Source organism: Protomyctophum parallelum, assembly GCF_964188405.1.
Source record: "Protomyctophum parallelum genome assembly, chromosome: 6".
Taxonomy (NCBI): Eukaryota; Metazoa; Chordata; class Actinopteri; order Myctophiformes; family Myctophidae; genus Protomyctophum; species Protomyctophum parallelum.
In genome coordinates, this window is record NC_139701.1 from 19,799,991 (window position 1) to 19,813,903 (window position 13,913).

At 41.8% G+C, this 13,913-nt stretch overlaps 1 protein-coding gene across 8 annotated transcripts in view; it reads right to left on the bottom strand.

The window, feature by feature from the left end:
* The window catches only part of clocka (clock circadian regulator a), a 54,823-nt gene that overhangs the window by 16,938 nt on the left and 23,972 nt on the right, over nucleotides 1-13,913 (bottom strand). For 5 of the 8 annotated variants that reach the window (XM_083767968.1, XM_083767971.1, XM_083767970.1 and 2 more), the window contains exons 4-9: nucleotides 13,527-13,722; nucleotides 12,892-12,986; nucleotides 3,099-3,158; nucleotides 2,222-2,370; nucleotides 1,217-1,308; nucleotides 227-316 (exon numbers count right to left, since the gene is read on the bottom strand). In XM_083767968.1, coding sequence (XP_083624094.1) covers nucleotides 227-316; nucleotides 1,217-1,308; nucleotides 2,222-2,370; nucleotides 3,099-3,158; nucleotides 12,892-12,911 — 411 coding nt within the window. In that variant the 5' untranslated portion in view covers nucleotides 12,912-12,986; nucleotides 13,527-13,722. Of the gene's footprint in view, nucleotides 1-226; nucleotides 317-1,216; nucleotides 1,309-2,221; nucleotides 2,371-3,098; nucleotides 3,159-12,891; nucleotides 12,987-13,521; nucleotides 13,723-13,913 lie in introns of all 8 variants that reach the window. The other 3 variants (XM_083767969.1, XM_083767972.1, XM_083767973.1) reach the window with 3 other exon arrangements.

The following is a 13,913-nucleotide window of genomic DNA, read 5'->3' on the forward strand; positions in this document are numbered from 1 at the left end:
CACACATCAAACCCTGCAGGGTGAGTCAACCCACCACTGGTGCTGTTTGTACCTCCATAAAACACTGCAACATCAACATCAAACACCAGTATGTTGGGTCCAATCGTTCAATACAATCTCATTCATTTGACAGCTCCAGTCAGTATTTGAGGTTCAGAGAAGGGCTGTACCACTCACAGGTAAATGTTCTAGTATTTGAGGTTCAGAGAAGGGCTGTACCACTCACAGGTAAATGTTCTAGCAGAGACGTAACGCTCTCTGAGACGTAGATGATATTCCCATCGGTCATGATTGCCAGAAAGAAACCATCTAATGCCTGGTACAAACAGAACATACTGTTATTATTCAGAAAGAAACCATCTAATGCCTGGTACAAACAAAACATACTGTTATTAATCAGAAAGAAACCATCTAATGCCTGGTACAAACAAAACATACTGTTATTAATCAAAAAGAAACCATCTAATGCCTGGTACAAACAAAACATACTGTTATTAATCAGAAAGAAACCATCTAATGCCTGGTACAAACAAAACATACTGTTATTAATCAGAAAGAAACCATTTAATGCCTGGTACAAACAAAACATACTGTTATTAATCAGAAAGAAACCATCTAATGCCTGGTACAAACAAAACAAACAGTTAAACACCCGGGCCTATTTAATCCATTAATAAAATGTGCCCATCGTCAGCAAGCGCCTCTAGGCTTGCTGACGATGGATCAGTTTTCATAGCACTAATTTTCATAGCACTAATAACTCGGGCACATGACCGTGCACTTGAACTTGACGGTGATTTACGTCATGGGTTAACGCTCTGCCCTGATTCGTGTTATAGGATTTTCACCATGATGACATTTCAGTTGATGATTAATTGTCACACAAATAATTGCGATTTAATTGTGTTTTTGGCATTGAAAAACACTGAAAAAAAGAAAATACTGACAATGACCGATACCACTAATCAAAATAAATAAGGTGGGGCCAAAATGTTTTTTTTTTAAGTGTAAATAGCCGATCTACAAGTTCACAGTCGCAATGCCACACGTTGTGAACTTGTAGATCTGCTACTTCCATTATTTTATGTTTAAAAAAAAATCCAACAGATTCATTTATTCACATGAATGGAAAACGATTCAGACGATTAGACAAAAAAAATATTTCAACAACTACCTGCGATCAGGAGATTATGTAATATTTGTGTCTCAGGCCTACCTCTAACATCAGCTGAGTGAACTCTTCATTACTAAGAAATGATGGCTTCCAGTCTTGTCGGATCTCGCTCGACTCTGTCTGGGCGGAACTTTCTGATGGAGAGAAGGGACAAAACGGCTCAGGTCTGGGTGCTTTGTCTCTGTTCAGGTGGAAACCTCACACTGGATGTGCAACACTGTTACTTTTCAGGATTCAAATTCAAAAGTAGCAGATCTACAAGCTCAAAAACGTGGCACTTGTGTGTGACGCTGTAGTATGAGTTTTAAAAATAAGTTTTAATATGGCGATTTGAGGTTTCAGAATCAGCTTTATTTTTAAAGTAAAAAAGTGGGTGAAAGTCATTTTTTTGCAAGTATATCAGGACCCAAAATATACATTTTATACTTACGAAGTTACGCCCCATTTAAAAGTGAAAATAGCAGAGCTCACAACACAAGTCACTATTTCTTAAACGTTTTTGAGTGGTGCAACCTCTCCAAGGAACAGCTTTGTCCCTGTGACTGTCTGTTTAGAGTATCAATAGGGGGTGCTGTTGCACCACTTGCTTCAGACTGGTCAGATTTCTTTTAATGCATGTATTTTTTTCTGAAATTCAGCATTTTTAAATTATTATTAGATATTTTTGGGGCTTTTTTGGATAGTGTACAGTAAGTTGACAGGAAATGGGGGGGAAAGAGATGGGGAGTGACACGCATTAAAGGTCGTTGTAGCAAACTTTAGAAAACAAAGTGATATTTATAAAAATCACACCCGTATGAAGTGAGGGGCGCTCTTATCATCATCTCAGTCCGGCCAATCACAATTTGCGTCCTCACTTTTGCCTTCAATGTTTGGGTTGCCTTCAATGTTTGTGTTTGCACAAACACTCAAAACTGGCCATTCATTGTCTGTCAATGGCATTCAATGTTTGTGTTTGCACAAACACTCAAAACTGGAGATAGGAGGGCCTAGCGCCCCTCAAAAATGGGTCCACAACCCCTGGGATTACAGCTATAATGTCTTTACCTTTATGTTTGCGTAGGAAGTCAATGCTGTTCTGCAAGATAGTGGACTTGTCCATCTTCCGGGTGTTGCCCGGCAACATGGTCCCCAGCTCTTTGATGAGGACATTGAACTGATCTCTGCGTTTCTTCTCAGACTTGTTACGGGACACACTGTCAGGGCGACAACAAGGGTGTAAACCAGTGGTTAGCTTGATTTGGCAAATTCTCCACACCTGCCATTTGATTAGTTAGTCAGCACTCTTCAGACATTCTCCACAAACAGACGTTTACCAATGCACAAGGACTTTCCACAACTGCCGATGCTCATATCATCTATGGGCAGGCCCACACACACATGCCCATATACTGATAACATCAGGGATCTCCATATATTCACGACAAGGACATATAGATATCTCCATGTGAGCATAAAAGGGATACAGGCACACAGACAGATACAGAGATCTCCACAATGAACACAAAAGGGACACAGACTGACAGACTGTTAAAACGGGTGCTATGATAATGGGTATTGCATAATAGGGTGGGCCATTACATTCCCCATTTTCGTTGTTGCCAACTTGCATCGTTCCCAAGTAGGCCGGTGCCCAACGGGCACAGGTCTAGTCTAAAAATAAATAAATAACCCTGCCCACACAGTGGCACGCACACACACACGCAAACATTTTCAACACAAATCTTCTCTTCTGGGAGCACCCGGCACAAATAATTTTCAGATGGAGATTGAAAACCACTGCAATAGTTTGATTATTAATTATAAGGAGGCGAGAAAATTATTAGGCTACATGGTGTAAAATCTGTGAAAGTCACAGATTGCGGCTTGCTGGTTTAATCCAGGCTACAGTGCAGCTGGATAAACATCTTTGCTAGCAACTCACCGCTTTGCTTTGTCCTTTTCATCTTCTTCCATTAACCCATCAAAGATACTGCTGTCATCCCTGCAGAGCAAACACAACACAGGTTGGACTGGATTCTCCCAGCAGCACCGTGACCGGGGCTCTAACACTTTAATTCAGGACTGGAGCTACGCTGCAGGCTAAATACTAAATACCCCAAGAATAAGGTTATGGAAAAGCAGGAATAAGGCTGTGGAGACAAATATAGGCCTGTTAGGAGTTCATGTGGTGTGATTTTATCTACAGTATCTGTAGATCTTGATAAGTGTCAGCATCTATGTACGTCGCCTACACCAAGAGTTTCTCACATTGCACATTGTTGAGGTTTAAGTTTGATCAGTACAAATGCAAACTGCATTTACATAGCACCTTCCTAGTCTGTCCGACCCATCAAATCGCTTTACAATGTAAAACAAACACACACACGCACGCACGCAATCGCTTTACAATGTAAAACAAACACACGCACGCACGCACGCTAACTAAAATAAGTATCCAAACATACCTCCCAACTCATCAATGGAATCTATATTTCTACCTGACCCATTGCTCAAAGGAGGTGTTTCTATTATTTATAATTCTCTCTCATGTTTAGATAATAATGCCTCCTTGGAGTATTTAAAAACTGCTTGGGAAAACGACTTAGGAATACCTATCACTGACGAGCAATGGTCTACATCTCAAAAGTTCTTCAGTATGTGCCAGGCACGGTCTTATACAGTTTAAAATATTACACAGGTTACATTTGTCAAAGGAAAAACTCAACAGAATGTATCCAAATGTGAATCCAGCCTGCGACAGATGTGGCCAGTCGCCGGCCACTCTAGCTCATATGTTCTGGCATTGCACTAAACTAACATCATATTGGCAAAGTATATTTAAATCACTGTCAGACATTGTTGGAAGACCTTTTGACCCGGATCCACTGACAGCAGTTATGGGAGTCAGGGGGCCCAGGGTCAAACTATCTTTCCAATATAACATGGTAAAATATGTGACTCTACTGGCTCGCAGACTGATACTGTTGAATTGGAAAAAAGCACAGGTTCCGACTCACACTTCACTTATGAGAGATGTTATGTACTACTTACAATTGGAAAAGATTAAGTTTGAATTGAGAGGGAGTGAAGATAGATTCTACCAGACATGGCAACCCTTCATTGAATATTTCAATAGGTGCACCTCACTGCACGCTAACCCCTCCTACACAATAGAAAAAAAAAAAAAAAAAAAAAAAAAAAAAGGAACAGAGTGTTTTTTTCTTTATTTTATTTTTTCTTATTTAAAAAAAGAATGTCTGTAATTCACTTAATTTACAACAACATGTTGGGAAAGTTTGAGAGCAAGAGTGTCTGTCCTGTTGTCTGTTTTGTTTGTCTGTTCACACTGTGAACACCATGACAATGTTCACATTGTTTAACTGTTTTTTGTTTTTCTTGTTTATCACATTTATATGTCTTTTTTATTATGTATTGTATGTGGAACATTTACATTGCCTGTTATTTTTTTCATTTTATTTAACAGAACTACTCATCATTGTCGAGAATATTCTGATGTTGTCATACAAAAAATGCCTAATAAAAACAGTATTAAAAAAAAAATATATATATATATATATATAAGTAATAAGTAACATGATTACACATTATGACTGTCCCATTTTTTGATTGTTATATTCCACTGGACATCATTCTCCTGTCACAACAGCTCATAATAGCTTGTGTTTGCAGATTGTTGTACTTAATCTGGGAGTTTTCTTAGTCATTATTTTGTCATGTCTTCAAACTTTCCTTGGGTGTAATCTGTGGGAAATGTGATGTCTTAGTTGGTACAGTGGGCAGGGTACCCTAAACATAGGGACGGACATAGGGATGGAGATATGGACATAGGGAGGGACAGACATTGCTGTTCCTTGGAGTGGTTGCACCACTCAAAAATGTAGCTCAGATTGTATGTATCCTCCAGATTCTGTGTACCGTGCACACCGTCTGTCTTCTCTCATATCGCATGCACAGTCTCTCTACTCTTCTATCTCATATCACTGAAAAGACTAAGATAGTAAGATACTGCTTTACTCAAGAGCGGATATGAGAGATAAGCCAGCACTCCATGCGTGCCAGTGTCATCCCCAGCCTGAGTGCATATGGCAGCGTGTGTGATCCGTGTGGCCTGCAGGGAAGCAGCAGTGACGTGACGTCGGCCCCGCATTGTTCAGCTGCTTGCGATGGCCGTGGAACAGCAGAGATGTTTAGTCAGTTAGTCATTACTGCTGCTGCTTTCATTAGCCACCCGGAGTCAGGTCAAGTTCTGGCGGCCCACAGGCTTTCGTTTCCTTCCATTCAAGCACTCTCCCACTAAACAAGTCTAAGCATGCTATACTGAGACTATGCCAACATAAGGCACTTTGGACTACTGGCATGTCACACACACTATATTTGCATGCCTCCAAGAGTCTGCGTTTACGTAGAGCTCTGCATCATTTTCACAACGCAATTTCCAATAGGAATTATTCTGAAGACTCATGATAATTTGGCAATTTCTTCGTGAAAAACAGATGAATATTGAAACATATATTTTTAAGAATATTGACCACTGTCCCCACATAAATGATTTACCTATTTTGTACTCGTATGACAGTATGATCTACTATTCTTGGAAATATTTAAAACATTTTGAAAATGTTCGCCTATGGACATGCCCAAAATAGAGAGACACCATCTTCAAAGTAGGTGGGGCCTGCTCCCCCTTTGGCGGCAGAATAAGATCCGTCAAAATGATCATCCTAATCAGATTACTACATCTTTTCCTATTACTACCAGCAGAAATACCTCTAAAACAATTCAGAGAAAACATATTTCAAGATTCATGTGGGATAAAGAAAGACCAAGGGTGAAATTCCCGACCCTACAGTTGTCGCAGAAGATGGGGGTCATGTACCTTCTGTCTTCAAGGGATTATTATTTGTCAGCACAGTTGAGACCTCTTGTATATTGGGGTCACCCGAGGCCAAATGGAAGGGTCAAGAGTCAGTCTTTCATTAAAAGTTTGGCTAGAGGTGGTCAAACATTTCCAAATCAAAGAGGCTAAACTACAGTACTTACATTGCCAGCATTGCAGGATTGCCAATTCACTAAGGCAATTAACTAAGATAACCAAAATATGTGGCATTAATAGTTTTGATATTTTATGTAAAACATATGGGATGGGTAGGCAGGACTTTTAAAGTTATTAGCCCTAACAGGGCAAACTCTCCATGGTTTTGACCAGATGGGCAATGTTCGGTCTTCATTTCTGACTTCAGCATGCCTCTCGTTTGGAATATTAACACTTCTAGAGAGACTTTAGCGTGACCAGTGCGAGGTAAGAATGGAACATTATGCCTCCTGCTTTTGGTGGGGAACGGAAGGGGGGACCTTTCAGAGTAAAATCTGCCATATCTGCTGGCACTCTATCACTTATATTTTGAAAGATGCTGGCAGCATCCATTGTGTTAACCCGGTCGATGCCAAATTTTGCACACACTCCCTGGATGCCAATGCTGAACCTCTGCCCCAAATTTTCCATAGTAGGCAGACTTTTTTAAGATTTTTTTTATATTACTCCTCCAGATTCTGTCCAAATATCCCGCAAATCGTAACACACTATCTCTATAGTTATGTGCTCAAGACGGATCTGTCCAATATTTCATATTTGATCCTAACTGGCTAACATTGGCTTTCAAAGTTGGCAGGATTGGCCCATTTTGAACAAAAAGTGTCAAATCATGAACGCAGCGTGCAAATTACGTGCAATCTTTCACAGACTTTCCTACTAGGCTGAGGAATATATCCCACCCTTTTCACATCTGCCTGTTATAGCGCACCCAACAAGTGGATTTTTGGAACAAAATGCCTCAAATCATCCAATTACCATCCAGGGCGTAAGAAGAAATGGCACACATTTCACATTGGCCTATTATAGCGCCACAACCTGACCTGCCCTGGTGGAGTCAGTTTGTATTGGTGGTGGGGAGGGGGGCGGGGCGGGGGTCGCTAGACATGGCCAAAGCATTTCTGGGGGTCCCCAGCCAAAAACTTTGAGAACCCATGTCCTAAGTAGGCATGGAAAGGCATAGACAGAGACTCTTCCGGACTCCTCTCAAATCTCGCGAGTTTGTTGCTGGGATTAAGAAAGGTCGATAACAAAGTAGATTTTCTCCTGATTTGTCTCGCTAAAAGAAGTATGATTATCTTGGAAATATTGTGTGCCTTTGATGATTAGGTCCAGTATTTTGTTCAGTGACCATGGAGTTAAGGAATGGATCATAAACTGTGTTCACGTTCATTCTCGAATAGACTCAAACATTCTCCCCGTCTCTAATAATCTGTCCGCCCACTTCACGCAGATACAGGAAGTAAAGCAAAGTTGGGACCTCTTGCTATTGGCCTCTTGGGCCGCAGTCACATAAAACAACATGGGGTGAGCATTCGGCACAACTGCCAATCAAAGTGAATATACTGGCCAATCACAGTGTGTCTTTTATGGGACTTTGACAACCAAGGCATGGATGCGTGTGCAATGACAACTAATAGCAGATTCATGAAGAAAATAAATCACTTTTAACTGAAAATAAGCGATAGGCTTATGGGCTCCGCTCTATGCTATGAGGGCTGCTGAGTTCTGCTGGGGAAACTAGACGACAGGGGCATTTCTACTAAATAGACCCCATGGCAAGTCATTTGGGATCAATATAATTAGGAAAATTAGTCTATATGTTATTTAGTCTGGAGTTGTCCTTTAAGAGTAGGCAGTAAATAGTCCATTACAAAATACTGGCTTCAGAGGAAAAAAGAACTGTCCTACTACTGGCCTATTTGTCAATATAAACAAATAGATCTTCTACAGAAGATCACCTACTCCATCCATATGACTCCAAAAAGAATTGGAAGGAGGAAAAAAGGTGGAGAACATGGTGTGCAAACTGTGCATTATTATCTAGTATCGTTTTTATTTTGACACTGTAAACGGGGAGCATTATGATTAGGATCACGGTGAGATGAGCGCTTTGAGAGCAGACGAGTCGCAACAGCGTCTACAGTCTGGAATTACTTTTGGTAGACACTGCAACAGCACAGTCTGTGAGCACTTATTGGATTATGTGGTACATCTGTCTGCAATTAGTTTCACATATAAGAAATTAAGATGTTTGCACAATAACACTGCTGAGAGCTTTATTTAGTCAATGGCTAGATCTACTGGAGTCAAGGCTGTTGGCATGGCTATTGTCAGACTGTTGATTAGAATCATAGACTGTAAATAAATATGGACAAAGCGTTCTCCGGGTCCGATATGGGCGTAAAATGAAGCCCCGTCAGTCCTTGAATTGTAAGTCACCATCTTTCTAGATCCGTTTGGGCACAGCTGAGCCATTGGCTGACCCAGACAACGAGGCAGGACTTCCCCCCTTCTTCTTCGTTGGTTTTTATTTTGACTCGAGTGGGTGGGGGATCCCGTTCATAGATTGTAACGGTAGCCACGCCCCTCAGAACATACGCGACTTTATGGTCATTTTTTTAATAAATGGAACCATCATTTTCCCAAAAGAATATTATGACATTAGAAATGAGACTTTAAACTAGTGACTGGAAGCAGAAAGTATTCATGACCATGTTTATTAAGGTAATACAGTCTAGGTGAAGTTGGGCCCAAATACATGGATCTCTATGGAGCTATGGGGTTTTTTGAGCCCAATGACAGGCCATTATATGAATTTTCAGGAAATCCCGATTTCCTTATGGCTTCACAAAATATCTGTCTGACTGCCCCCCTGATTAGAATAGACTAGCAAAGTTTTTATGAAATGTGATATTGATTTCTAAGCTTTCTTAGCTTGAATTCGTAAGCAGTTATTGTGTTCGGTTCATTACAAAAACATTGTTGGACTGGGAGTGGTTAACAGAAACTCAAGGCGCTAAGATGGTGCAAGCACCAAAAAAAGATGCTCAATATTATGTGCACAAGATAATGTAAGCTGTGATCCGTGCCCCCAACACCCAAAAGCAAAGTCTCAACCTGTAAGAAACACTACAGTGTCTCGCTAGTCGTGACTAATTTTGTTCCATCTAGAGAGAAAGTGGACTGGTGTCCCCGAGGCTGGCTCCTTTGAACAATGACACACACACACAAACAAACACACTCAGACCCCTCTGAATGATGCATTATTATGAACAGCTCAAACCATGGAAGGTCCACTGTTCAAACAGCACACACACACACACCAGTCAAACATACACAATACATACAGACACATGTAGTACAAGCTAATCATTAACACTAATGATATTTGCTCTCCACAGGAGGATGAATGGGTGTGTGTGGACTGCAAGCCTTCCCGTTTTGAAAGAATCACGCATGGCTGGTGACTCCACCCTTATGGGTTTGCAATAGACTAGATTTATTATACTGATAGCTGAGCTTGTAGATCGGTAATCTTTGGTGGAGAACCCCTCTCGCAACTAAGAATAACCGAGGCTTTAGAGCACCGAAGCAACGATGGACTGCAGCCAACCGACTGCAGTTGAACCTGATCTTGGTGTTTGTCTACCTACTAAGCCGATTAATGACGTCCTCCTCTGCGTCTACACGGCATCACGTTTGCGAGGCATTCAGTGTCACGGGTGTGGCATTAGTTTCCTTCACATGACCAGAGAAGCTCACGCTCGCACACACGGATAGAAAACAAACAAGAGCACAAAATGCGGCTACGAATCAGGAATCTCGTCATTTTAAACACCACCCATGCTAGCCTCGGTCCCAGGCTTATCTCGTCATTTTAAACACCACCCATGCTAGCCTCGATCCCAGGCTTATCTCGTCATTTTAAAACACACTTACTCATCTGCGAAGACAAAAGCCTGGTCATAATATAAGGCAGACAGAGAGTGCATAGCCGGTAATGTCGGGCCGGAACATCAGTCAGACGTATTTCCCCTGGATACGATGTTTTTTGACCAATCACAACACTTCACACACACTCACTCACACTCATTCACAGAGAACACACACTCACACTCATTCACAGAGAACACACACTCACACTCATTCACAGAGAACACACACTGAGTCACACTCATTCACAGAGAACACATACTCACACTCATTCACAGAGAACACACACTCACACTCATTCACAGAGAACACACACTGAGTCACACTCATTCACAGAGAACACACACTCATTCACAGAGAACACACACTCACACTCATTCACAGAGAACACACACTGAGTCACACTCATTCACAGAGAACACACACTCACACTCATTCACAGAGAACACACACTCACACTCATTCACAGAGAACACACACTGAGTCACACTCATTCACAGAGAACACACACTCACACTCATTCACAGAGAACACACACTCACACTCATTCACAGAGAACACACACTCACACTCATTCACAGAGAATGTAAACAGATTTGTAAAGCGTCAACGTCACTTCCTTGAGCGGTACTTCCGCCAAATTCCAGCAATGCACTCTACAGCGTATATTGTGCCCAGCGTGCACCCATGTAGTACTGCTGAATTTTGCCCTCTTAGTCTCAAAACAAGGGTCATTTACAAAGTCATAAGTATGCCTTCCCTTTTATTTTTAACAGGAGTTTAGTGTCAACAACCAATTACCAAGCAAATGTACAAAAAGAAGAGGAAGAAGAAGAAATGTTGGGTACATTTTAAGATTTCAGCCGGGGGCCCATTGCTGCCCTTTGTCTCAGTATATTTTTGACGAGGCCGTTAAATCAACACCTTCCCCTTTCACGGAGCCAAGAGAACTCCCAGAACATTAGGTCATGGTCCTTTTTCTCTGCCAGCTGCTTGCTTTAGGCTTCAGTGCTGCTCTGATGCCAGCGGCAGGAAGGACAGGGGAAGCTGACAGTGGGGCCACCCTGGCCTCAAGCCCCCTGGTGGCCCCTCACTCACGTGAGAAGGGCACTCGTTTTGCAAAGAGCAAAAACACTGCATGCTCAAAATGGAGGTGTGCATGGTAATCTGGGGATTAGGTTGGGTATTCCAAGCTGGTTAGAGACAGAGAAAACTGGCCCCCAATTTTGCTTGGACTGCCTGCCCGGCCTGTTAAAATGGTGGTGCCTTTATATAGAGGGGCGCCTTCATCCAAAGCACTATAACAATATGCATTTACATGCACCCATTCACACTCAAATTCACACATTGATTAATTAGTTAATTAACAATTTGCAAACAGTTCAGCAAGTACAATTACACAAGCAATGCTAAAAGCATAACACAAACAGAGTTAGGGGTTAAGTGACTCTTGGACATAGGGGGAGCCGGAATTTAATTGGGTTTTCGATAATAATAACCAGTAAGATGCCCTGAGGGTGTTCAGCGCCCTGAGGGCGTTCACTGAACTGGTGTCAGTGAGGTCAGATGTAGAGTTGCTGACCGGCTCCATATATGCACATCTAGTATGTCAAACCATGTGTGGCTATCCAGGGTTTGATGAGGTTAGTTAGATCCATGTGTTCATCATCAAGTGTGACTTGCACTGCGGCAACCACAATACGGCCATATATTGACATTCCCATATATTTCTCCTGTTATTCATTGACCAAACGATGCACAATGAAAAACAGGTATGGCCAGGGTTCATGGCCATATATAGCGTGTCTTGAGTGTAGAGGGTTTGATGATCGTTGTGATCTTTATATAATTATAGAGACGGCCATATAAATTCTGAGATGACTGAAAAAAGCCATATAAATTCTGAGATGACTGAAAAAAAACCATGGGGAAAGAAATCATCCTTTTTGCTAGATTGACATGGCGTGGGTAGACTGAGATTACGTCATTTGTTTAGGGTGATGAGTTGTCTGTCAACGCTATAGTCCCGTAACCAGAGTCAGACTCCATCAAATGCAATTTCTGTGACGTGGCCAAAAAAAGGCAGAAAAGTGGATAGAGAAATCATAACAATTTTTTCATAGAGAAATCTAAAGGTCAGATGTCTTTTGACGAATGAGTCTGAGCTTCAGTTCCTGAGGTATCCTCACGGCCTTCTACCATATTAGCTCAGAACTGCCAAAAGTGCTAAAACGGCGGAATTTTCACAAAATCTTTGTGCTTGATCCCTAATCATCATACTATAATTAACCGAATGTCTGTGTGTGTGTCTGTCTGTCAGAAACAGTGCCGTAACTCCTTACTGCCTGCACCAATCACTCCCACTTATCACACATGCATTGACCATATGAATATGGAGGGCGTAACGAAGCCCTTTTTTCGATTTGACACATTAATGATTATTAATTAATGTATTAGTCAATTACAAACGCACCCGGGCGCAGTACCCTTCACGGCCACAAGGGGGGGGGGGCAAATATCTCACAACGGGTAAGGACTAGTAATAATATTAATAATAAAACGGTATTTGTATAGCACCTTACAGAGCAATAGAGAGTCACTGAGCCACTGTCACCCCATTAAATGACACATCACCAGCAATGACCAGCCACAGACGTCAGACACTGCCTAAATAGGTGTGCCTACATAAGCATAATGGTGATAAAAGACAAGACAACTTCTCTTGTTACTATGGCTACTGAGTACCGATGGCTTAAAATAGCTTCCGTTCAGAGCCAGGACACCCAAGTTTTAAGGGCGACAAGCTTGAATATAACCGCAAAGCCGAGTGATTTGCGATGAGGTGGTGGCGAATGGGGAAAGCCAAACAGAAAAAAAACAAAGAAAGAAAAAGGTTTGAGTGACTCACCGGTCAATGCTAGAGGTCATTTTGGATCCTGTTCTTCAGGGTCGCAGTGGTGGTGAGGGGGATTTTAATCGTGAGGTAGACATTTGTGAAATAACCTTTGAGGAAAGAATGATAAAAGAATAAAATAAGAAATAGAAATACTGACACAGCTCACAGTGGTTTTGTAATTAACCGCTTAAACCATATTATACCTTCTTGGCCGTGTTCTCCCGGGGGTCTATACTAGCCCCCCCAAACCACAAAGCAGATCGACAAGCTCACAACGCGAGCAGTTCTACAACCTCATAGCTTGTAGAACTGCTATTTTTTTTACAAAATGTAATGTTCACCTATTATTGTGACAACCTATTATTGTCCAAAATAGGGACTAGATTAACTAATTTACCGCCAGCACCAAAGGATCAAATCGTTTAGTCAGTGGTTCCCAAACTGTGGTGCTTGACATGAAAAGGCTAGGTGCTATGGTTTTATTTAAACATATTAACATATTATGCCAATATATGCAGAATATAGCCTATGCTGCATATATATACACACCATATCCAAGTTCATATATGTGCATATTAAAAACAAATGTATCTGTGAATTTGGACACATCTACGAGGCTGACGCGGAGCCAAATAACCTCACCTCACCTCCAGTGCGGCCAGTCCTTTGAGAGGATGATGAAGGTTGTGCGGGATGAAGGCAGGGTCCGACAGGAGACGCTGTGGCGAGTCGCGGAGACGGTCCCGGGACAGAAGGCTGAGGGTCACCAGAGGGCCTTTGATGAGCTGACTTCTCCGTCTGCTTCGGACGTGGACGTGCCACATGACAGCTACATGTGAGAGGCTGAGATGAACGGAAGGGGGGGAGGGGGGGGACTTTATTTTGCATTCATTCATCATTTAGCTCAGTGATTCCCACACAGACACTGGGTCAGGAGTCGGGACCCATTTTTATGGGTCATGAGAAAGTATCACTCTTTTTTTCCACCGGTTTATTTTTATATACACCGGTAGATATAGATATAGATATATATA